The following is a 26294-nucleotide window of genomic DNA, read 5'->3' as shown; positions in this document are numbered from 1 at the left end:
CTCGCCTGGACTGGGCACATTGCCATCTGAGCAAAATCTGGGTACTATTAGCAAGACTCAGAGATTGTATTGAGTAGGCAGCTAACAGTGCTGGCCCAACATGGCTTGAGAAGTGAAGGAAAGTGAGAAAGTGGAGACAGTCTGTGTGTATGGCTCCTTAACGAGGCTGTCCTTAGAAGTACGGACTAGAGTAGGTCGCCAGAGGGGAATGTGGGGAAAGAAGGGAAGGTTACATTTTGGAAGGTGAAAGCCTTGAGCACATGTCAGTGTTGATTCCAGGGAGTGAGCGAGGTTGAAGATTCATCAGAGGTTTTCTCACCCTGGCCAATACCCAGTGAAATGGGAGATGTGGGCTGCGCTTTTCTTTTGTAAAGTGACAGAAGGCGGGTTACAGATCCGGGAGCCTTCTCAGGCACATTGGTGGTGGGAAGGAGTACATACAGAGGTTGAGAATCTGGAAACTGAATCCCTTAAAACTGTCCATGCACAGTCTCCACAAATTCCCAAGTTTGAAGACTACTGCCTTAAATCATGTAACACAGCCTCAATCCAGCCATTGGATTTTCCAGGTCCACGTGATTATCACGACTCGAGTGATGACTGGAGTTAATCTTCTCCCTTCCCCAGCTGGGGCAGGACTCAGGCAGGCCATGCCATCGGGGACAGTTTGTGCTTGCATTTTTCTCTCATTGAGTTGCCTGCCCTAGAGAAGCTGGCCCCTGGGGTTTGGAGTGTGGGGTGGGAGGAGGGGAAAGCGGGGCAGGGAAGCTTCTACTTGTTTGGTGACTGTGCAGGTGACTCTCCTTGGGTCCTGGTAGGTATTCAGAGCTGACTTCTTCACAGGTGCTTCATTTCCTCCCGGGCCTCTCTGGTTAACATTTGCTTGATTGGTGCAATGAATGTACTTTAAAAATTTCTGGTGGCACCAAACTTCCTTTTTAGGATCCTCTTGAGGAGGGTCCCCTTCATACCTAGGGCCCTACTTCTGGTCCCTGGGTTTTCTGACCTTTGATCTGCCCTGAGTTTGGGCATGCAGTTACTTCTCAGAGCAGCAGTATCTCTCTTCTTCTCTCTCTCTTCCTCCTATTAACTTAAACCAGAAGACTCTGGTCCTTTGCTTCTGTCTATATATTTCAAAAAAATTCACAGACCTGTTGACCTGATTGTCCAACTTACAGGGGCTCCAATGTAGACCAAGAAAAACAAATGAGGAAAAAACACTTGACTTTATAAAGTAGATAGTAAATTTTTTTCTAAGATGAAGACTCCTAAAAATAAATGAGTTCGAAAAAAGTTACCAAAAATTCATCTCTCAGACTTTCCTTAGCAGCATTAAACAATGAATTTGCAATGTCTCCAAAGTACTGAGGAGGGAATAGATTAACACCCAAATACTATATTTAGCTTGGTGCCTAGAGGTCAGAATGCAAAGGTCTCTTCTCTGGGGGTGGTTGCGGATAAATATGTATAACCTATTGTCACTTTTGTAAAGTGACAGGGAATAGGGGGAGCCATTGCTTCTCAATGTTTATAATTAAGTCAAAATTTTAGTAAGATTTGGTAATATTTTACATTTTGTGTTTTTCATTTTTTTTCAATTTTATAAAGTACCATCTATATAAAAGAAAAAAGCCATCACAGGTCAAGCCTTGGTTCTACAATATTTTATTTAAAACAAGGGATCTCTGCTTATTCATTTAAAAAACTGAGGTATATCATCTGTGTTAGAACTCTCTTTAGACTGGTATTTATTGGTGAGCATTAGGAATAAAACATTCTCAGTGTCAACTTCCCACCTCCTTTTTTTTTTTTTTTTTTTCAGTACGTCGGCCTCTCACTGTTGTGGCCTCTCCCATTGCGGAGCACAGGCTCCGGAGGTGCAGGCTCAGCGGCCATGGCTCACGGGCCCAGCCGCTCCGGGGCATGTGGGATCTTCCCGGACCAGGGCACGAACCCTTGTCCCCTGCATCGGCAGGCGGACTCCCAACCACTGTGCCACCAGGGAAGCCCCCCTACCTCCTTTTGAAGGTGGTGAAATTTTCCTAGGATGGCTTAAGGAGAATGAAATACATTTTCTTTGCTAAATTGGGTCTTATCATTTCAAGCTCATTTTATCATTTTCTCATCTGATCTTCTGTAACTTGCCTTGAGCTATTTGACACTTAGCAGATCTTTGCCTGCCTAGCTCAATGAAAAGGGTACCCAACAGAACAAATCCCACAATGGAAGAAAGGGAAAGAGTAACTCCTCCCAAATCCCAGTGAAACCTTGGGTTCCCACGCTGTCCTGTCTGGCCTGCATGCACGAGTGGGTTCTGGGAACAAAGTTTCCCAGAAGGAGTGTGACTTTCATGATTAATTGTGTTCCCTGAAAGACTCTGCCTTAACCATGCAGGGTCTTCTACAAAGAAAATTTTACATTTTGCTATGAAAGGATCAAACAGATAATACCAGTTAGAATCAAATTTTTTAAAAGGTCAGGTTCATAGAAGCCTGCAACTAATAATTATTGACTTGAGTACATGTTGGCAAACTTTTAAAGAAATGTAAAGAAGTTTATGGGGAAAAATGTTAACCTCATCTATCAACCCTAATTGAAAACGGCCAGAGGAATATAAAAATGGATGGAAGCCAGCATTAGGGCTGAAAATTAGAGAAGTCTTCACCCACATGCCATCAACTTGGAGGAAGTTCTGCCCGATACAGTGCAAACTGCAGGAGGCTACCTTGGCCACATCACAGGTATCCTTTTTTCAGAAAAAGCTAGGGTGTGCAAAAAAGTAAGTAGAAGAGATTCAACTAGTCCCCACCGTCAGTAATAACCTCCAGTTTCCAGGCATGAGAGGTGAGAGGGGTCCGCCTCTGTGCAGACTGGGAATATTTACTCTACTTGTAACCCCTTTTCCCAGAGTGGATCCACAATTCAGAATCAGCTCCTGCAGGAAGCCCAAGGCCAAACTGGGCCTGAGGACAGCAGGCCTTCCTGATGCAGTGGTGGGGCATCCAGAAGGTGGGTGTCTGGGCCAAGAGAGGGTTGGGTCACACCTCTTTCTACGTCTCAATTTTTTTTTGTCTGTAGATTCTAGGACATTTCCTCAACTCTGTCTTCTCAATAAGCAATTCGTATTTCAGTTGTGTCCATGAAATGCTCACACTTTTTTATTAAGCTTTTTCCCCCTTCTGACGGCTCCTTTTTCGTTGTAGCTTTTTCTTGTTTTATGCATGCAGTATCTTGTCAAGTGTATCTGTGAGCATTAATGAGAACTTCTAGAAGTTCCCATCTGTACCTTGATTCTCTCTGTTTTCTTTGGATCATTTTAAAGTTTCATCTTTGATGTTTGCTCTCATGCTCCTAGTTTTCCTCAAATTTCTGTGATTCCTGGTTGTCAGACAACGAGGATGAAGGACTGGGCCTGGCTCAGTAGGTAGGTGGCTTGCTTAGGTGTTTTGTTTCCCTAAGAGTCTTAGGGAAACACTGAAAGGAGTGGGTGTATGCGTGGGTGTGGGGACTGGTGGGTTTTACAATAGGGTGAGTGGCCATGGGACAAGACAGGGAGGTTGTTGGGATGTTTGGAAGATTCTCTGGCTTCTCTGAGATTTTCACACCCACTCTGGGGCCCATCTGATTAGAGTAGTTCACTCTCTTTAGAGTGTGGGTGCAGGACACACACCCTAGCTGCTAGTTGGTCAGTTGATAATATTAATGGTTAATATTTAATGGGGCTTAACAGTGTCAGATGCTGTTCTAAATGCTTTCCATATATTAACCCTAATATATGGGTTATAACCCATGTATATCTAATAGCCCTTATATCTCTACATTTTGCAGATAAGGAATTGGAGGCACAGAGAGCTTCAGTGATTTGCCCAGTTTCTTCTCTAATCAGCAGTAGGGCAGGGGTTTGAACTAAAATAGAGTAACTGCAGAACCTGCCCTCGGAAACAGATGTGGGAACAGGGATGGGGCTGGAGGGTTTCCACTGATCCTTGTTGCTTTCTGTATAGTTATTTTATCAAGTCTCCTGATGAGTCCCTGGGGGCTCACTCTGTTTTTTCTATGTTCACTTAATTTAGATTTGGAATTTCTCTGTATTAATTTTTATCTTGGGAGCAGTTTTCTACCTTGTCTATATTGGGTCTATTTCTTCAGTTCTCTGATCCCATCTGCTTTCTGTCTTCTAGGAATTTCTCACCATTTCTGATCTGCTGCTGGCACCCTTTTTGTTTTTCAGCACTGTTATGGATGTGTCATACGCCTCTCTCTCTTTCTCTCTCTGTCTTGATATATATATACACACACACACACACATATATATATTCAGGTTTATTTAAAGGTATTTGGTACAGTGGAGAGAACGATGTGTGTATTCAAGCCACCATCTTGATTCAATGTCTGCAGTATTTTCTATATGTCTGTATTTATCTATCTACTTCCTCTTCTTGACATTAATTAATTTCCTCATCCTGCTGCTGTAATGATTAAACTTGAAGTAACATTTAGGGTACAGGGAACACAGACACCATATAATAACCCCCAGGCTTTTTGTTCTTTTGAATATAGATTATTTAATTTTGTATGGTTTAGTCACAATTCTACTGAACAGAGACTTCAAGACATGGATAATCAGACATGAACTTTATTTCTGCTATTCAGACAAAGGAGGAAGAAGTGGACCAGCATTGTTTGTTAAGCTTCCTTGTAGGTAAATAAATCATGATAATATGATATATGCAAATATTGACAACACTAAATGCAGGGCTCATGGGAGGGTGAATTAAACATTTTCTTATTGAAATAAAATATATATACAGGGAACTGACAGATCATACATACATAGCTTGATGTATTTTAACAACGTGAACACATCCACAAAACCAGTTCCCAATATAGAACATGACCAGCTCCCTGGAAGTCTCTCTGGTAACCCATAATTAAAGGTAACCACTACATTTACTTCTATCATCATGGGTTAGTTTTGCCTGTTTTTAAGTTTTATGTGAATGGAATAATACAGTATGTTTACTTTTATTTTTGAACTTTATATAATTAGAATCACACAGCATGAGCTTCTTTCACTCAATGTTATATCTGAAATGTACCCATGTTGTTGCATGTGGCAGGTGTATCTTTTTTAATTGCCGTACAGTATTGCATTATAGAAATAGCCATGATGTAGTTTTCATTCTACTTCTAATAGACCTTTGAGTTGTTACCAGTTTTGGGTTATTACAAATAATGCTGCTCGTACATGAATTTTGGTGTGCATATGAAGAATTTCTGCTGGGTGTTTACCTAGGAACGGAATTACTGAGTCTTAGGGTATGGCTCTTTATATATTCAGTTTTAGTAGGTTCTGCCAAACTGTTTTCCAAAGTAGTTGTACCAATGTATACTCCCACCAACAGTGTATGAGTGTTCCAGTTGCTCCATTAATCGCTGGAAGCATTTGTATTGTTGTTTTAAAATAATTTTAGCCATTCTGGTAGAGATGTAGTGGCATCTCACTGAGGTTTAATTTGTATTTCTGTGATGATCATGAGGTGAAAGTATTTCCACTGCTTTTTATCTATTTGGATATCCCCTTTTTGTGAAGTTGCCTCCACAAGGCTTTTGCCTATTCTAAAAAATATTGAGTGTGTTGCTTTTCTTTTAATGTAGGAATTCTTTTAAATATCTGAATGTGTTTTTTTGTCAGATAAATGTATTGAAAATATCTTCTACTCTGTGGCTTGATGTTCCACTCTCTCAGTCTTCTCTTATTTTTGATGAATTTTGACATATCAATCTTTTTCTTTATATATAGTTAGTATTTGGGGAACTGGTTGAGATGTCTCTTATCCCAAGGTTATGTTCATGCTTAGAATCTTTAGCTTTACCTTTGACGTTTATTTTAAGATCAGTGAGGGATTGTTTTTGATGTATGGCGTGTGGTAGGGGTCCTAAATTATTTTTAAAAATATAAGGGAATTCTGAAATCAAAGAGTTTGAGAACTGATGACTTATAGAGCTGTTCTCCTCTGAGAACACCTGTAGTTACATTGCACAAACTTAGATATATCTGTATATTTGGTATTATTTATTTAAAAATATTTTCTAACACCCATCATGATTTCATCTTTGATTTGGGTTATTTAGATGTGTTGCTTAATTTCCAAATATTTGGAAAATTTTCAGATATTGATTTCCATATTAATATCACTGTGGTCAGAGAACATATTCTGAATGGTTTTAGACTTTGAAATTATTGGAGACGTACTTTGTGATTCAGCATATGGTCCGTTTTGGTAAATGTTCCATGTTTACTTGAAAACAGTCTTTATTCTGTCATGTTTGCTGCAACTTTCTACAAAAGTAAATTAGATTATTTAAGTCAAGCATTTTCTTGATGATTTCCTTGGCTGTGCAGAAACTTTTTAGTTTAATGTAGTGCCATTTGTTTATTTTTGCTTTTGCTTCCCTTGCCTTAGGAGTCATATCTAGAAATATATTGCTAAGGCCAGTGTCAAAGAGTGTATTGCCTATGTTTTCTTCTAGGAGTTTCATGGTTTCAGGTCTTACATTAAAGTCCTTAATCCATTTTGAGTTCATTTTTGTGTATGGTGTGAGATAGTGGTTTAATTTCTTTTTTGTGTGTCTGTCCAGTTTTCCCAACACCATTTATTGAAATGATTATCTTTTCTCCACTGTATACTCTTTGCTCCTTTGTCTCATATTAGTTGTCTATGTATGTGTGGCTTTATTTCTGGGCTCTCAATTCTGTTCCACTGATCTATGTATCTCTTTTTCTGCCAGTACCATGCTGTTTTGATTACTGTGGCTTTGTAATATAGTTTAAAATCAGGGCATGTGATACCTCCAGTTTTGTTCTTTTTCCTCAAGATTGCTTTGGCTATTTGGGGTCTTTTGTGATTCCATATAAATTTTAGAAATTTTCATTCTACTTCTGTGAAAAATGTCCTTGGGATTTTTATAGGGATTGCATTGAATCTGTAGATTGCTTTAGGTAATATGGACATTTTAACAATGTTAATTCTTCCAATCCATGAGTACAGAATATCATTCCATTTATTTGTGTCTTCTTCAGTTTCTTTCTTCAAGTCTTACAGTTTTCAGTGTACATATCTTTCACCTCCTTGGTTAAATTTATTCCTAGGTATTTTTGTTGTTGTTGTTGCGATTGTAAATGGGATTGTTTTCTGTGTATTTTTTTTAACATCTTTACTGGAGTATAATTGCTTTACAATGTTGTGTTAGTTTCTGCTGTATAACAAAGTGAATCAGCTATATGTATGCATATATCCCCATATACCCTCCCTCTTGCATCTCCTTCCCACCCTCCCTATCCCACCCCTCTAGGTGGTCACAAAGCACTGAGCTGATCTCCCTGTGCTATGCAGCTGCTTCCCACTGGCTATCTATTTTACATTTGGTAGTGTATATATGTCAATGCTACTCTCTCACTTTGTCGCAGCTTACCCTTTCCCCCTCTTCCCCATGTCCTCAAGTCCATTCTCTATGTCTGCGCCTTAATATCTGTCCTGCCCCAGGTTCATCAGAACCATTTTCTTCTTTCTTCTTCTTTTTTTTTTTTTTAGGTTCCATATATATGTGTTAGCATATGGTATTTGTTTTTCTCTTTCTGACTTCACTCTGTATGACAGACTCTAGGTCCATCCACCTCACTACAAATAACTCAATTTCGTTTCTTTTTATGGCTGAGTAATATTCCATTGTATATATGTGCCACATCTTCTTTATCCATTCATCTGTTGATGGACACTTAGGTTGCTTCCATGTCCTGGCTAGTGTATATAGAGCTGCATGAACATTGTGGTACATGACTCTTTGAATTATGGTTTTCTCAGGGTATATGCCCAGTAGTGGGATTGTTGGGTCATATGGTAGTTCTATTTTTGGTTTTTTAAGGAACCTCCATACTGTTCTCCATAGTGGCTGTATCAATTTACATTCCCACCAACAGTGCAAGAGGGTTCCCTTTTCTCCACACCTTCTCCAGATTTTATAGTTTGTAGATTTTTTGATTATGACCATTCTGACCAGTGTGAGGTGATACCTCATTGTAGATTTGATTTGCATTTCTCTAATGATTAGTGATGTTGAGCATCCTTTCATGTGTTTGTTGGCAATCTGTATATCTTCTTTAGAGAAATGTCTATTTAGGTCTTCTATCCATTTTAGGATTATGTTGTTTGTTTTGTTGATATTGAGCTGCATGAGCTGCTTGTATATTTTGGAGATTAATCCTTTGTCAGTTGCTTCATTTGCAGATATTTTCTCCCATTCTGAGGGTTGTCTTTTCATCTTGTTTATGGTTTCCTTTGCTGTGCAAAAGCTTTTATGTTTCATTAGGTCCCATTTGTTTATTTTTTTAATTTCCATTTCTCTAGGAGGTGGGTCAAAAAGGATCTCGCTGTGATTTATGTCATAGAGTGTTCTGCCTATGTTTTCCTTTAAGAGTTTTAAAGTGTCTGGCCTTACATTTAGGTCTTTAATCCATTTAGAGTTTATTTTTGTGTATGGTGTTAAGAAGTGCTTACTTTCATTCTTTTACATGTAGCTGTCCAGTTTTCCCAGCACCACTTATTGAAGGGTTGTCTTTCTCTATTGTATATTCTTTCTTCCTTTATCAAAGATAAGGTGACCATGCGTGTGTGGGCTTATCTCTGGGCTTTCTATCTTATTCCATTGATCTATATTTCTGCTTTTGTGCCAGTACCATACTGTCTTCATTACTGTAGCTTTGTAGTATAGTCTGAAGTCAGGGAGTCTGATTCCTCCAGCTCTGTTTTTCTTTCTCAAGATGACTTTGGCTATTCGGGGTCTTTTGTGTTTCCATACAAATTGTGAAATTTTTTGTTTTAGTTCTGTGAAGAATGCCACTGGTAGTTTGATAGGGATTGCATTGAATCTGTAGATTGTTTTGGGTAGTATAGTCATTTTCACAATGTTGATTCTTCCAATCCAAGAAAATGGTATATCTCTCCATCTGTTTGTATTGTCTTTAATTTCTTTCATCAGTGTCATTGTTTTCTGCATACAGGTCTTTTGTCTCCTTAGGTAGGTTTATCCCTAGGCATTTTATTCTTCTTGTTTCAATGGTAAATGGAAGTGTTTCCTTAATTTCGCTTTCAGATTTTTCATCGTTAGTGCATAAGAATGCAAGAGATTTCTGTGCATTAATTTTGGATCCTGCTACTTTACCAAATTCATTGATTAGCTCTAGTATTTTTCTGGTGGCCTCTTTAGGATTCTCTATGTATAGTATTATGTTATCTTCAGACTGACAGTTTTACTTCTTCTTTTCTGATTTGGATTCCTTTTATTCCTTTTTCTTCTCTGTTTGCTGTAGCTACAACTTCCAAAACTGTGTTGAATAATAATGGTGAGAGTGGGCAACCTTGTCTTGTTCCTGATCTTAGAGGAAATGGTTTCAGTTTTTCACCATTGAGAATTATGTTTGCTGTGGGTTTGTCATATATGGCCTTTGTTATGTTGAGGTAGGTTCCTTCTATGCCTACTTTCTGGAGAGTTTTTATCATACATCAGTGTTGAGTTTTGTCAAAAGCTTTTTCTGTACCTATTGAGATGATCATTTGGGTTTTATCCTCCAATTTGTTAATATGCTGTATCACATTGATTGATTTGTGTATATTGAAGAATCCTTGCATTCCCGGGATAAACCCCACTTGATCATGATGTATGATCCTTTTAATGTGCAGTTGGATTCTTTTTGCTAGTATTTTATTGAGGATTTTTGCATCTATGTTCATTAGTGATATTGACCTCTAGTTTTCTTCTTTGTGACATCTTTGTCTGGTTTTGGTATCAGGGTGATGGTGGCCTCGTAGAATGAGTTTGGGAGTGTTCCTCCCTCTGCTGTATTTTGGAAGAGTTGGAGAAGGATAGGTGTTAGCTCTTCTCTAAATGTTTGATAGAATTCACCTGTGAAGCCATCTGGTCCTGGGCTTTTGTTTGTTGGAAGATTTTTAATCACAGTCTCAATTTCAGTGCTTGTGATTGGTCTGTTTATATTTTCTGTTTCTTCCTGGTTCAGTCTTGGAAGGTTGTGCTTTTCTAAGAATTTGTCCATTTCTTCCAGGTTGTCCATTTTAATGGCATATAGTTGATTGTAGTAATCTCTTATGATCCTTTGCATTTCTGCAGTGTCAGTTGTAACATCTCCTTTTTCATTTCTAATTCTGTTGATTTGAGTCTTCTACTTTTTTTTCTTGATGAGTCTGGCTAATGGTTTATCAATTTTTTTTATCTTCTCAAAGAACCGGCTTTTAGTTTTATTGATCTTTGCTATCGTTTCCTTCATTTCTTTTTCATTTATTTCTGATCTGATCTTTATGATTTCTTTCCTTCTGCTAACTTGGGTTTTTTTTTTGTTCTTCTTTCTCTAATTGCTTTAGATGTAAGGTTAGGTTGTTTATTTGAGATGTTTCTTGTTTCTTGAGGTAGGACTGTATTGCTATAAACTTCCCTCAGAACTACTTTTGCTGTATGCCATAGGTTTTGGATCATTGTGTTTTCATTGTGATTTGTTCCTAGGTATGTTTTGATTTCCTCTTTGATTTCTTCAGTGATCTCTTGGTTATTTAGTAGCGTATTGTTGTTTTTGTTTGTTTGTTTGTTTGTTTTTTGTAGTACGCGGGCCTCTCACTGTTGTGGCCTCTCCCATTGCGGAGCACAGGCTCCGGATGTGCAGGCTCAGTGGCCATGGCTCACGGGCCTAGCCACTCCGCGGCATGTGGGATCTTCCTGGACCGGGGCACGAACCCATGTCCCCTGCATCGGCAGGCGGACTCTCAACCACTGCACCACCAGGGAAGCCCAGCAGCGTATTGTTTAACCTCCACGTGTTTGTAATTTTTACAGTTTTTTCCCTGTAATTGATATCTAATCTCATAACGTTGTGGTTGGAAAAGATACTTGATACGATTTCAATTTTCTTAAATTTACCAAGGCTTGATTTGTGACCCAAGATATGATCTCTCCTGGAGAATGTTCCATGAGCACTTGAGAAGAAAGTGTATTCTGTTGATTTTGGATGGAATGTCTTATAAATATCAGTTAAATCCATCTTGTTTAATGTGTCATGTAAAGCTTGTGTTTCCTTATTTATTTTCATTTTGGATGATCTGTCCTTTTGGGAAACTGGGGTGTTAAAGACCTCTACTATTATTGTGTTACTCTCAATTTCCCCTTTTATGGCTGTTAGCATTTGCCTTATGTATTGAGGTGCTCCTATGTTGGGTGCATAAATATTTACAATTGTTATATCTTCTTCTTGGATTGATCCCTTGATCATTATGTAGTGTCCTTCTTTGTCTCTTGTAATAGTCTTTATTTTAAATTCTGTTTTGTCTGATATAAGAATTGCTACTCTAGCTTTCTTTTGATTTCCATTTGCATGGAATACCTGTTTCCTTTCCCTCACTTTCAGTCTGTATGTGGCCCTAGATTTGACGTGGGTCTCTTGTAGGCAGCATATATATGACTCTTATTTTTGTATCCATTCAGCAAGCCTGTGTCTTTTGGTTGGAGCATTTAATCCATTTACATTTAAGGTAATTATCGATATGTATGTTCCTATTCCCATTTTCTTAATTGTTTGGGTTTGTTACTGTAGGTCTTTTCCTTCTCTTGTGTTTCCTGCCTAGAGAAGTTCCTTTAGCATTTGTTGTAAAGCTGGTTTGGTGGTGCTGAATTCTCTTAACTTTTGCTTGTCTGTTAAGGTTTTAATCTCTGTCAAATCTGAATGAGATCCTTGCCGGTAGAGTAATCTTGGTTGTACCTTTTTCCCTTTCATCACTTCAGATATGTCCTGCCACTCCCTTCTGGCTTGCATAGTTTCTGCTGAAAAATCAGCTGTTAACCTTATGGGGATTCCCTTGTATGTTATTTGTTGCTTTTCCCTTGCTGCTTTTAATATATTTTCTTTGTATTTAATTTTTGACAGTTTGATTAATATGCGTCTTGGCATGTTTCTTCTTGGATTTATCCTGTACGGGACTCTCTGTGCTTCCTGGACTTGATTGACTATTTCCTTTCCCATGTTAGGGAACTTTTCAACTGTAGTCTCTTCAAATATTTTGTCAGACCCTTTCTTTTTCTCTTCTTCTTCTGGGACCCCTATAATTCAAATGTTGGTATGTTTAATGTTGTCCCATAGGTCTCTGAGATTGTCCTCAGTTCTTTTCATTCTTTTTTCTTTACTCTGCTCTGCGCTAGTTATTTTCACTACTTTATCTTCCAGGTCACTTACCTGTTCTTGTGCCTCAGTTATTCTGCTACTGATTCCTTCTAGAGAATTTTTAATTTCATTTATTGGATTGTTCATCATTGTTTGTTTGCTCTATAGTTCTATAAGGTCCTTTTAAAATGTTTCTTCTGTTTTCTCCATTCTATTTCCAAGATTTTGGATCATCTTTACTATCATTACTCTGAATTATTTTTCAGGTAGACTGCCTATTTCCTTATTTGTTTAGTCTGGTGGCTTTTTACGTTGCTCCTTCATCTGCTGTGAATTTCTCTGTCTTCTCATTTTGCTTAGGCTGCAGGTTCATAGTTCCCATTGTTTTTGGTGTCTGCCCCCAGTGAGTGAGGTTGGTTCAGTGGTTTGTGTAGGCTTCCTGGTGGAGGGGACTGGTGCCTGTGTTCTGGTGGGTGGGGCTGGATCTTGTCTTTCTGGTGGGCAGGGCTGCGTCTGGTGGTGTGTTTTGGGGCGTCTGTGAACTTAGTATGATTTTAGACAGCCTCTTTGCTAACGGGTGAGGCTGTGTTCCTGTCTTACTAATTGTTTGGCATGGGGCGTCCAGCACTGGAGCCTGCTGGCCGTTGGGTGGAGCTGGGTCTTAGTGTTGAGACAGAGATATCTGGAAGAGCTCTAGCCTATTGATATTACGTGAGGCTGGGAGGTCTCCGGTGGTCCAGTGTCCTGAACTCAGCTCTCCCACCTCAGAGGCTCAGGCCTGACACCAGGCCGGAGCACCAAGACCCTTTCAGCCACACAGCTGAGAAGAAAAGGGAGAGAAAAAGAAAGAAAAAAATTCATGTAAAAAAAATAAATAAATAAAAAAGAGAGCAACAAAACCAGTAAACAAATCCACCAATTATAACAAGCACTAAAAACTAAACTAAGATAAACATAAATATCAGAGACAAATCAGTCACAGGCAGCAAACCCCAAGTCCACAATTGCTCCTAAAGTTCACTGCCTCAGTCTTGGGACTGTTCGTTGTCTATTCAGGTGTTCCACAGATGCAGGGTGCGTCAGGTTGCCTGTGCAGATTTAACACGCTGCTCCTGAGGCTGCTGGGAGAGATTTCTCTTTCTCTTCTTTGTTCACACAGCTCCCGGGGTTCAGCTTTGGTTTTGGCCCCACCTCTGTGTGTAGGTCTCCCTCAGGCATCTGTTCCTTCCCAGACTGGAGGGGTTTAGAGCAGCGGCTGACTAGGGGGCTCTGGCTCACTCAGGCTGTGGGGAGGGACGGGTACTGTAGTCATAATTGGAATGTGCGGTGAGCCTGTGGTGGTAGAGGCCGCTGTGACGTTGCAACAGCCTGAGGCACCCCGTGTATTCTCCCGGGGAAGTTGTCCCTGGATCACAGGACCCTGGCAGTGGCGGGCTGCACAGGCTTCCGGTGGGGAGTGTGGGGAGTGACCCATGCTTGCACACAGGCTTCTTGGAGGCTGCAGCAGCAGTGTTAGCGTTTCATGCCCATCTCTTGGGTCCAAGCTGATAGCCACGGCTCATGCCCGTCTCTGGAGCTCGTTTAGGCAGTGCTCTGCCTTCTGTGGGCAGACGGGGAAGGAATCCTCTCTCCTCATGCACCCCAAAACAATGGTCTCTTGCCTCTTCGGCAGGTCCAGACTTTTTCCCGGACTCCCTCCCGCTAGCTGTGGGGCACTAGCTCCCTCAGGCTGTCTCCACGCAGCCCACCCCAGTCCTCTCCCTGGGGTCTGACCTCCAAAGCCAGACCCTCAGTTCCCAGCCCCCACCCGCCCCAGCAGGTGAGCAGACAAGCTTCTCAGGCTGGTGAGTGCTGGCTGGAACCGATCCTCTCTGCGGGAATCTATCCACTTTGCCCTCTGCACCCCTGTTGCTGAGCTCTCCTCCATGGCTCCAAAGCTTTCCCCCCGCCCACCCACCATCTCCGCCAATGAAGGGGCTTCCTAGTGTGTGGAAACTTTTCCTCCTTCACAGCTCCCAGAGGTACAGGTCCCATCCCTATTCTTTTGTCTCTGTTTTTTCTTTTCTCTTTTGCCCTACCAAAGTATATGGGGATTTTCTTGCCTTTTGGGAAGTCTGAGGTCTTCTGCCAGCGTTCAGTAGGTGTTCTGTAGGAGTTGTTCCACAGGTAGATGTATTTCTGATGTGTTTGTGGGGAGGAAGGTGATCTCCACGTCTTACTCCTCTGCCATCTTGAAGGTCCCCTGGGATTGTTTTCTTAATTTCTTTTTCCGTTGGCCTGTGGTTAGCATATAGAAACGCAACAGTCTTTTTTATGTTGATAATATACCCTGCAACTTTACTGTGTTTGTTTATTACTTCTAATAGTTTTTATGTGAAATCTTTAGGGTTTTCTATATATAAAATTGTGCCATCCACAAATTGTGACAGTTTTACTTCTTCCTTTCCAATATGGATGCCTTTTATTTCTTTTCTTTGCCTAATTGCTCTGGTTAGGCCTTCAATACCAAGTTGAATGAGAGTGGGGAGAGTGGGCATCCTTGTCTTGATCCTAATTTAGAGGGATAGCTTTCCATTTTTGACAACTCAGTGTGATGTTAGCTGTGGGTTTATTAATCATAGCTATCTTAGAGATCGTTTTGATGTCAGTATTGGGATTGCCTATTGGATTTTCTTTTTCTTAATTCTCAGTTGTTTGGTTCGGTCTTCTGGCATGCTAGATGATTTTTTATTTTAACGGCAGATACTATATGTGAAGATTTCCTCCAGAGAGAAATTTTATTCTGGCACATAATGAGGGTAAAGGTCAAGAATCTTGATGCAAACAGGGATTGTAATGATTGAAGTTTACAGATCAGGCTTTGTGAGGGCATGTCTCTTTCTACCTTGCAGTTAGTCCTGGGCCTTAGGCCTTCAGAGTTTGAACCAAAAACCCATTTACTGAGGTTCCTCGTTATTGGGCATCCGGAACTCTGATTTTGTCTCTTGATCACTGTGATAATGCAGAAACCTCCGCTTAGATCTTTAGCCTTCTAGCAGCCTCTTAGTACTGGCAGCTTAGCATCTTGCTTTGTGCATATACAGCTTAAGAATTATCAAAAGCCTTGAGAGGAAATTGCACAGAACCTGTCGGGTTTACTTCTTTATGTTTCCTTATTTTCCTGGAATTTTGGCCTCTTCTATCCTGGTTTCCTAGGTTGCAGAACACTTCAATTTTCCTCTCCCCAGCCCAGTGAGACTGCTGCAGGTTCTAGGCTAACGCTTTCTGTTCATATTTTTTACATCGTGTGTTGCAAGGCAGGAATTTCCCCGAAGGGGAAAAGCAGCTGTGAATGCATGGCTCTTCTCGGTGCATTTCCCTTCTTCATGATTTTGGCCCCTCAGATCCTGATTGCCTTGGTTGCTCTCTGAAGCCTTCAGAGATTTAAAAAAATTTTATATTTTGACATAATTTTAAACTTACAGAAAAGGTGCAAAACTAGTACAGAGAGCTCACAAATACCTTGTGCTCATCTCCTAATGTTAACAACTTACAAGTCTCCTTAATTATTTATATTTATACTTGAGTATTGCCATATTTTCCAAGCTGATAAGAGCAGAGTAGAGCTACTAAGTGGTTGAAAGAAGAAAAAAAAAAAGGAGCTAGTAGAGAAGGTGAAATTTTTGTTTCAGGACTTCTCAAAATCTCCACTGAGATTTTTCCTTGTATGAGACATCTCTCATGACCACATAAGGGTGGGAAATGCTCTTATCTTATATGCGCCCCCTTGGAAATCTGCAATGCCCATTTACATTTTAAAGTCTCGGAAAAGTGTTTTAGTAAAGAAATCTGCTTAATTTTGTTTATCCCCATGTTTCCAAGCTTATATGGTGAAAGAGCTGTTCTTTTGTCTGACCTTTATTCATATCCTGTGCCACTAGTGTTTTGTGGAACACATATTGGAAAATACTGTTCTAGAGCACATTCTAAAATCCTGAGGTATAAAATTTGCTTTTTTACATTTTCTCCTAGGTTCTGGCTTTCTTGCTGTTTACTTTCTTGCTTCATAAAAGGGTAGAAGGTAGAGAAGCCAAGGTTTCTTTGAAAACAGATTTTTGCACAAGAATAAGGCCAAGGCTGTGTTAACATTTACCCCTAAAACCCCAGCACATCTAGATGAAAAGCCAAATGCAAAAGCTTCATGTCCCCCAAATAAATTTCTTTTACATCACTGCTTGATTGTAGTCTTTGAAAATGGTTTTTATTTTCCTGTTATTGACAAAATTGGAGCCTACCAAGAAGTAGATGGTGAATGAAGATTTATCTCTGATTATAGCAACACGCAATCCTGGGATAGGTCTAATTTGCAGCATAATCCTCTTTCTCACCAGGGGAAGACCACACGAGACACATTCCCTTAGTTATGTGTATTTTAGATTCGCAAGTTCCATCTAGTCAGCCCAGGTCAGAGGCAGTGTTTGGGCATGGAGAAGCTGAATAGGTGAGGGCAACTTGTGTTTAAAGTTGAAGAAGATAGGAGAGTTTTAGAGTGAAATTTGGACACTATTCCCCAGTCTACGTCTTCATCTTCTGTGTGTCCCTTCTTATCTCCCAGTGGATCTCCTTGTCCACCTTCTGGTTCCCCTGCAGCGTATTCTCCCATGGACCATTCAAGTAATATTCCTGAAATGCAGACCCAGTCATATCACTCACCTGCTTAAAAACCCATTGCCCACAGGATTAAATTCAGCCTCATAATCTGACCTCTGCCTATATGCTTGTATGTTCATTTTCATTTGGGGTCAGATTTCCATTTTCATTATCTTTATTGTATTGTTATGCTGTTTCCTAAGTGCCTTCATATATATAGATATATATTTAAATTAATTAATTTATTTTTGGCTGCTTTGGGTCTTCGTTGCTGTGTGTGGGCTTTCTCTAGTTGCAGCGAGCGGGGGCTACTCTTCCTTGCGGTGTGCGGGCTTCTCATTGCAGAGCCCGGGCTCTAGGCGCGCGGGCTTCAGTAGTTGTGGCACATGGGCTCAGTACTTGTGGCTCACGGGCTCTAGAGCACCGGCTCAGTAGTTGTGGCGCATGGGCTTAGTTGCTCCGCGGCATGTGGATCTTCCCAGACCAGGGCTCAAACCCGTGTCCCCTGCATTGGCAGGCAGATTCATAACGACTACGCCACCAGGGAAGCCCATATATATATATATTTTAATAAGGTATGCCTTTGCCTATGCTATTCTCTCTGCCAGAAATGCCACTTCTTCTCTAGTCTCCTTGGTGCACTCCATATATTCTTCTAGGCTCATTTCTGGAAATTTCTTGGCATCTTTTCATCCATTTAATTTGCTTTCTTCCGTCTGAGTTTGAACAGCAAATTCTGCATCTCTATTATCTGCATCTCATTGTGTTGTGGGCATTTACTTTTGCTTCTCAATGGGCCTGTAAGTGGCTGGAATGTAGATTGATTGATCTTTGTATCTCTAGCATATTGACCTAGTTGGTAGACTTTCAGATATTTGTTGAATTAGATTGAATGATATGTGTCAGTTTGAAACACTGAGGTGTTTTTTTAAAAAAATGAATTTAAAAAAAAAATACAGTAATACAGTGCTTTCTAAACACTGCTTTCGCTGCATCTCACAGGTTTTGACATATAGTAGTTTTATTGTTATTATTATTATTTTGCTAATTCCTCTTAGGGTTTCCTTTTAAACTCATTGTAATTTAGGACTGAATTCTAAAATTTTATACCTACATAGTTATTTATATTGTAGATTTCTAATTTAATTGCATTATGGTTAAAAATATGTTCTTTGGGGTACTGACTGATTTGTGACCTAGTAAATGGTCAGTGTTTCTGATGTTCTATCTATACTTGCAAAGACTATACATTGTCTGTTTATTGACCAGAGGGATTTATGTATTCGTGCATATTTGATTAGGGTTATTAATTTGATCATTCAAACCATCTATATCCCTTCCAAGTTTTTTTTTTTTTTAATCTGTCAGTTTTCTGATAGAGTTGTGTTAAAATCCCCATAATGGTTGTGGATTTGTTAGTTTCAGTTATTTCTTTCAGTTTTTGCTTTACTTTTTTTTTTTTTTCTGAAGTTATGCTGTTAGGTGGATTCTATTATAACAGAATTTTGGTGGATTGCTCCTTTTATTATTAGGTTAAGTCTCTATCCTTATTAATGCTTTGCCTTAAAGTGTTTTTTGTTTGATATTATTGTTGTCCGGGTTTAGTTTGATTGGTATTTTCCTAGTATGTATAATTTATCTGTTTTCACTCTTTCTGTGCGTTGTGTTTTAGGTGTGTCTCTTAAAAGCTTTATATAGCTGGATTTAAAAAATCTACTCTATTAATTATCCTTTCATGGGTTGAATTGAATTGATTTACATAGGTAATGATTACTAATTTATTTGGACTTCTGATTACTATCTTATTTTGTAGTTTCCACTGGTCATCTTTTATGTTCCCCTCCATATCCTTTGCCTTTGTTTTCTTTTGGATTGGAAAACACTGATTTTCCAAACGTGCTGGTATGGATACTGTGTTATAACCCACATAGTATTATATGTATATTATTTTTTTGTGCTTTTAGTAGCTACCATTAATTATATAAAGCAGATACTTCTCATACATTATTATAACAGTGTTACATTTATGCCCATTTCCCACCTCCTCCTGAACACAGACAAACCTTAGCCTGTTCAGAATATCCACTGAGGGCTTCCCTGGTGGCGCAGTGGTTGAGGGTCCACCTGCCGATGCAGGGGACGCGGGTTCGTGCCCCGGTACGGGAGGATCCCACATGCCGCGGAGCGGCTGGGCCCGTGAGCCATGGCCGCTGAGCCTGCGCGTCCAGAGCCTGTGCTCCGCAACGGGAGAGGCCGCAACAGTGAGAGGCCCGCGTACCGCAAAAAAATATATATATATATATATCCACTGAACACCCTTCCCACTCCTTATGTTATTATTGCTTAAGGATTTAATTTTACCTTTTGCTTGTTTGTTTTTTAATCAATAGTTACATTTACCACCATAGTTTTTCAATTCCTGTTCTCACCATTGTTTCTTGTGATCCATACTTTCCATTTTGGTTCAATTTTTATTTCCTTGATGAAGTATTTTAGCATTACTTTTATTAGTGACTGTGATAGTCTGTATATATCTTTATTTTGTTCTCTTTATTAAACAGCAGTTTATGGAGACATAAAATTCTAGATTTTCACTTATTTCTTCTCAGCACTTTGAAGCTTTACCTCCATTGTATCCTGGCGTCTATTCTTGCCAAAGAGAAATCTGTCATTTTTATTGTTGCTTTGGTTGTTTGTTTTTCCCCCTGTGGTAGTTTTAGAAATTTTTATTCTTGAGATCTTGACGTGTCTAGGTATGAGTTAATATTTATCTTGCTTAGCGCTTGAGTGCACTTTCAAGCTGTAGACTCATATCTTCCTTTAACTGTAGGAAAAAAAGAGCTATTAAATCAAAATATTGATTCTCTCATAGGATGTCCTTTTTTCTGGAATGCTTATCAGGTATATCTTGGAGCCTCTCACTTATGCTCCATATTCATTGACATTTCATATTAAAAAAGTAAGACTTCTTTGTCCTTTAAAACTTTTTGTTCTTTGATGAGTTTCCTTAGTAATATTTTCCAGTTTACCAGTTCTCTCTCTGATTGTGCCCAGTCTGGAGTTTATATCATCTCTTGAATTTTTCATTTTCATGACTATCTATTTTTTTATTTCCAAGATTTCTAATTTTTTAGAGCTATTTAAGAATCCCCTCCTTTTGTGTAATTACTTGCTCTTTATTAATAGAAGTTATTCCTTCATTTATCATATTGGTAATGTCTAAACATATAAAGTCTTTGTCAGATTGTTTCATAAAAGTATTTTCACCAGGAGTAAATTCATGTTGTGATCTGTGATTTTGTTGGCTGTCTTACTTGATGTTATATTGATTCATGGGCCTTAGAATTTAGATTTAGAGGCTAACTTTTAATTGGGGAGGGGGTCTTTTTGTCACTTTTAATCCCTCTGTGCACCCTTCTATCTAGTGGTTGTGATTTCTTCCACCTCGCTTCCTAAGGCCCAGATGCTGAATGATGGTTTCTGCTCTATGGTGATATTGGGGATATCTCAGTCTAGCCACAGAGCTGGTGGGGGGTGGCGGTGGTAACTTGATTGGTTCTTTGCTCTCCAGTCTCCATGAGCCTGCAGATTCCCAAACATACTAACCTCGGACACTGGTTTGCATCTGGATATTTTTTCCAGCCTCCTTTTCCTGCCCATCCCCTGGCTTTGAGCAGAGCTTGATTCCAGGTTCTTGTCTCATGGACCACTTTAGATCCCTTTTTACCCAAAAGGAACCAGACTGCTGGCTGCCAGAGCCTGTGGCAGACAAGAAGCTCAGCAAGACTGAGGCTTCAACCCTGCTCGCCATATTGTGTTTTTCTTCCTTTTCTTGTCCCTACAAAAACTTTATTCTCTTTTTAAGCATTGCTTATCTTTTTGCTTTTCTCTTTTGATACTTAATCTTTCATTGCTATGTATTGAGGGCATAGGCCATGTATCATAGTTGAGTTTATCTAGTCATTTTGACCAGAAGTAGAAGCTTCAGTATTTATATATAGTTTCCAACACTTAAAAGAAATAGGACTGCAGTTTCTGTAACTCTGGAATGAGATCAGGAGCCCTGTAGTGATCACCCCTGTCTTTCTTATCTTTTTGTCTCTCTATCACATAGTAGATGCTCAACGATATTTCTTGAATGATGAAGAATTAAATATCATCAAGTGGTCTAAAGAGCTAATATCATGCATTTTTTTTTTTTTTTTTTGTGGTACGCGGGCCTCTCACTGTTGTGGCCTCTCCCGTTGCGGAGCACAGGCTCCGGACGCGCAGGCTCAGCGGCCATGGCTCACGGGCCCAGCTGCTCCGCAGCATGTGGGATCTTCCCAGACCAGGGCATGAACCCATGTCCCCTGCATCGCCAGGCGGACTCTCAACCACTGCGCCACCAGGGGAGCCCCATGCGTCTATTTACGCTTACTTTTCAAAATAGCTGAACATCACTGGGGAATTCAGGAAAAACAGAGGAATGATCATGACTCTTAACCATGACTCCTGTTGAAAAAAATCCCATATTGGTGTCTCCTTCCAAATAAGAAACAAATATTAATCTCATTAGTTTCTGTTCTTAAAAGTGGGAACACTCCTTCTGTTAGACACTCTGATTTCTAAAAATAGAACAAGTATAACCTGAACCAGTGAGAACTGATTCAGGCTGGGTAAGTTTCAGGTCTAACTCTCAATACTAGAAGGATTTTCAAAGGGATATTTTAAAACAAGGGTATATGCATGGGCTTCTGTGGTTCCAGTAGCCCTCTGAAATTGCAGGTAATTGTATCAGTCAGTTTTGCTGTGTAACAAACTGCCCCCAAACATAGTGACTTAAAACAAAACCCATTTATTTAGTTCACAACTCTGTAGGTCAGCAATTTGAGCTGGGATTTACTGGGTGGGTCTGTTGATCTGGCTGATCTTAGCTGGGCCCAGGCTCACTGACCTCTTGGTGGTCAGTGGTCAGGTGAGCTGTGGTTTTGGTGCTCTGGGATGGCTCAGCTGGGATGTCTATCTCTGTTCCAAGTGGTCTTTCATTCTCTAGCAGGCAAGCTCAGGCTTATTCACATGGAGATGGTCACAGTGGACCTCAGAGAGTGAGCAGAAGTATCTACCAAGTCTCTTTATAGCTGTAATGTATCTATAAGGTCCAAAGTCAATATTCACACAGGGTTGTTTACATTCTATTCAATTGACCAAAGCAAGTTATGGGTGGAGAAATAAAATCCATATCTTGATGGGAGGAACTGCAAAGCATTATGGCCATTTTTGCAATTTACCATGCAACAGAACATGGAGGGTTTTTCCTGGGGTGTGGTTGTGTAATTTTCAGAAAATTACCTCCAAAGTTAAGAACCAGTATTTTAAATGATTTCACTACTGAATAAAAAGAGATTTGGGGGACTTAATTGATGGATATCTGTTTCAAACACTGCCTGGTGTATGGCAATGGGATTCTCAATTGTTCTTGTTGAAGGTTACCCGTGGTATCAAGGCATTAGAATAATCCTCTCTGACTTCAATACTGAGCCTGAAAACAAAAACTATTGTCTTAGTGTATCTGTCAGCTTCTGTTGAGTAACAAAGTGCTCCAACATTTAGTGGTCTAGAACAATGACCATGTAAATGGCCCATGCTTCCATGGGTCAGCAGGTTAAGCTGGTATCGGCTGGGCTTTCACAGTGTCTGCAGTCAGCTGCAGGTCAAACTAAAGAGCTCTGGTTTGGGGAATTAACTGGTTGTCCTGACTGAAGGTGTTGGGGCCACTTGTCTCTCACCACCTAGCAAATTATCTCAGGCTTGTTCACATGGTGGCAGCAGGGTTTCAAGAGAACGAGTGAAAGCACACAAGATCTTGTAGAGCCTAGGCTTGTTTTTATGGCTCAAGACAAGTCACATGCCCAACTCAATTCTTTAAGGTGGAAATAGACTCCAGCTCTGTCTAGGAGGCATGGCAAAGACATAGAAACAGGGAAGATGGGGAGTTGTAGCCTTTTTTTTGGTAATCTTTCATCTCTCTTCAAGTAATTCCCTCTCACACCTCAAATTTAAGTTAAATACTGTCTGCACGTATATTCTTCCTATTAAACAGTAACACTGTGTGTCTGATAGTAGTAGTGTAAGTAGTAGCAGAAAACCACACTTAACATTTAAAACAACCTACAATTTTTTTTTTTACCATTAATTGATGGTACCCACCTCCCTTTACTACTGAGTTTTATATTCATATAAGTATTTTAAAGGTGTAAACAAATCCTGTAGATGTGTACTTTTCTAAAGAAAGTGACTTAACATATTTTCTACTGCTCATCCAGTCTCCTTGTTTTCTAATCCAACCCACACTGGAGCCAAAGTTGGTTTTCTAAAAGGTTTTCCAACTGCATTGTTTGATGAAGAAACTCTAGGGACTTCTCAATCATATTCTTTACCTTGGCATTTGAGAATCTGTGTGGTCTGGCCTCTGTCTACCTTTCAGCTTTTATTTTCCTTCATTCTCCCTTGAGTACCATTCATTACAGCTAAACCAAATTTCTTGCTGTTTCTTGAGCACACTTGGTCCTATATCAGTAGTTCTCAACTGTCCAGAGACATTGTTGGTTTTCACAATGGGGTTGTGTGTGCTGCCGGTCTCTAGTAGGTAGAGTCCAGGGATGCTGTTAAACATCCTACAATGCACAGGACAGTCTCCTCAGCAAAGAATTATCTGATATAAATATCAGAGTGCCCAGGTTGAGAAACTGCCCTACGAATTGCTGCCTCTGGGTCTTTTTCCATGCTGCCTCACACCAGAAGGCCTTCCTTCAGTCCTGACCGTTGAAATGTCCCCTGTCCTTAAAAAGCCAGTTCAGATGCCAAGCTTTCTAGGAAACAAGTCCTGGATGGATCCCACCCTTACCTTTTACACTGTAGGTTCGCAGAATCCTTTCTATGAATCACTGAAATGCTTATCACTTAAGATGTTTACAATAATTTGTGTTCTGTACTATTATTTTGTATTCTTATTGTTTCTCCCTTGTATTTTATAAGTTTATTTATTTATTTTTGGCTGTGTTGGGTCTTCGTTGCTGCGCGCGGGCCTTCTCTAGTTGCAGCGAGCCGGGGCTACTCTTCGTTGCAGTGTGCGGGCTTCTCATTGCGGTGGCTTCTCTTGTTGCAGAGCCTGGGTTCTAGGTGCGTGGGCTTCAGTAGCTGTGGTGTGTGGGCTCAGTAGCTGTGACTTGCGGGCTCAGTAGTTGTGGCTTGCGGGCTCTAGAGCGCAGGCTCTGTAGCTGTGGCACACGAGCTTAGCTGTTCCACAGCATGTGGGATCTTCCCGGACCAGGGCTCGAACCCGTGTCCCCTGCATTGGCAGGTGGATTCTTAACCACTGTGCCACCAGGGAAGCCCTCTCCCTTGTAATTTAGTTGACTGTTGGTATATGAACTCCTTTGCTGAACTGTGGGTTCCTGGATGACCAGGATTAATCTTACTTATGTTTCTACTAGAGCAACTACCATGTGTTTTACATATAGTAGGTGCATAATAAATATCTGTTGAATGAATGAGGAATGTGTATCTTCCCATGTTCTTAGCTATGGTTACTCCTTCCAACAATTTTCTTAAATGACTTAATTCAAAAAAATCCAACAAGCTGAACCTGAGTTTTTTTGTTTTTGTTTGTAATAATTTGGGTAAAATACTGTGATAACAAATGATTGTACAGTACAATTACTTGTGTTTACTTCTACAGCTGTTTAGTGAAAAAATAAGTGGCGTTGAAGGAACGAAACTAGATGATGAATTTCTTGACATGGAAAGGGTAAGAGAACATTTTAATATAAATTATCTTATAAATTTGACTTTCCTTGTGATGTGATATATACTGATACTGTAAAGGATATTAGAGTGGGGATCTAGGATGTTTGAATTCAGGCGTGGATTATGGAGTCCAAAAGGCAGTTCTTTTATACTTCAAGGTCCAAATAAAGACCCTGGACCTTGGGAGATGGGATATTGGCTAACTGGTTCCCTCTAGTGGACAAGAGTCAGAATGCTCAAAAGATGGTCCATCTTGGCAAACAGTGTAGGCCAAAGTGGTTGTGATTTAATATCTTGGAGAGTCGAAATGTATTACGGGGAGGAGGCTCTTCGAATATATAAATATTGATTTAGTGTGTGGAAGACTCTGACCCTGTTCCCACGTGTTTCAGCAGCTGCATAACAAGTAAGTTTAATCGACTGGAACCAGCCACGTCAATCAACTTGGATAAGCTGGTTTCAGAGTTTCCTGACGGGTGACACAAGGATGATAATATGTGCTCTGCTTGCCTCGTGTGGATGTTTTGAGAATTATGCAGAAGAATTAACGTGTATGAAAGCATTTAAAAAATACAATGAGCACGTTACAGACGTGATTGTTAACACATGACAAAGGAAGACTGTAGAGTCTCGGTCCCTGAACAAGCTTCCTGGTCAACTGTGTGAAGTAGTTTAGGTGGAGGCAGAAGTGGGACCATCACTAATTATCAGCTTCCTCAGGTCCTTTCCCCTTTGTTTTGGGACCTTTAAACATAGCCTAGTTTTAATAATTAGAGTCCCCAGGTGAGAGAGGGCAGAGAGAAAGCAAAGCATCTTTCCTCAGGTGTAACATGGACGATACAGGCTATAGCAGGTAGTACAGCTTTCAGCAGATTCTGGGGAAGAAAGTCCAGCCCCAGACTGTGCCTTGGGGGTGTAGGGGTTACTGTCTTCAGGATACCCTGGATCTGGCTACACTGTTCTCCAGGGAGCTTCTTATTTTCTGGGTGAGCACAATTAATTTTCTAGAAATGTTAAGGCCTTGATAGAAAGCTTATTTTGTTTTGCTTTTGGAAAAAGTTAGTTTCTGAAGATTGAAAAACGTAGAACATTTAAACATCATTGGCATACCTAAAATTACTTTAAAAATCTCTTGATAGATAAAGATATTTGTGTAACTTTATTACTAATAAAATGATTCAGTTGAGATGTTAAGTTTAAAAGTACATTTCAATAATTTTAGTTTCGGTTGTTGGACTGAGACCCCTCTTGTTTATTACTTCCTTTCCCTCCCCAAACCTGAATGAGTGACAGAAGAAATACAAAAAGAAAATCTATTATCTGTTTTATTACAGCAGTGAAAAGCATGGAAATATTTAATAGGTCAAGAAGTTTTAAGGACTTTCTAAAACGGGTGAATTATGAGGCCACTAAAAGGAAAAAGAAGGTTTTAAAAAAGTATAGAAAGATGTATCATGTAATCTCTCAGGAAATTATAGCAGTTATGAACCATTATGCATCATTTAACATGGCATCTGAATATGTAAAGTAAAAGCTGTCAATGCATAGAGAACTGACAAATATCAGAGTAGAAGATTTTGCATACCTTTCTCATAAAATAACATAATTAAATAATAGATAGGCTCATAGAGAATTTTCATAAAGTATGACTATTAAC

General features: G+C 39.8%; 1 protein-coding gene across 7 annotated transcripts in view; it reads left to right on the top strand.

Annotated features, from left to right (window-relative positions):
• SH3GL3 (SH3 domain containing GRB2 like 3, endophilin A3) overlaps window positions 1-26294 on the top strand; it is a 285361-nt gene that overhangs the window by 202803 nt on the left and 56264 nt on the right. For all 7 annotated transcript variants that reach the window (XR_003429226.1, XM_027089203.1, XM_027089207.1 and 4 more), the window contains one exon: window positions 24570-24638. Coding sequence is in view for 5 of the 7 variants with exons in the window: in XM_027089203.1 (XP_026945004.1) it covers window positions 24570-24638 (69 nt within the window). In the remaining 2 variants the exon portion in view is untranslated. The remainder of the gene's footprint in view (window positions 1-24569; window positions 24639-26294) is intronic.

The sequence above is a fragment of the Aethalodelphis obliquidens genome, unplaced genomic scaffold (assembly GCF_003676395.1).
Source record: "Aethalodelphis obliquidens isolate GAN/ISIS:26980383/991018 unplaced genomic scaffold, ASM367639v1 scaffold65, whole genome shotgun sequence".
Taxonomy (NCBI): domain Eukaryota; kingdom Metazoa; phylum Chordata; class Mammalia; order Artiodactyla; family Delphinidae; genus Aethalodelphis; species Aethalodelphis obliquidens.
Note: the sequence above shows the minus strand (reverse complement) of the source record. Positions and strands in the feature narration are given on the sequence as shown.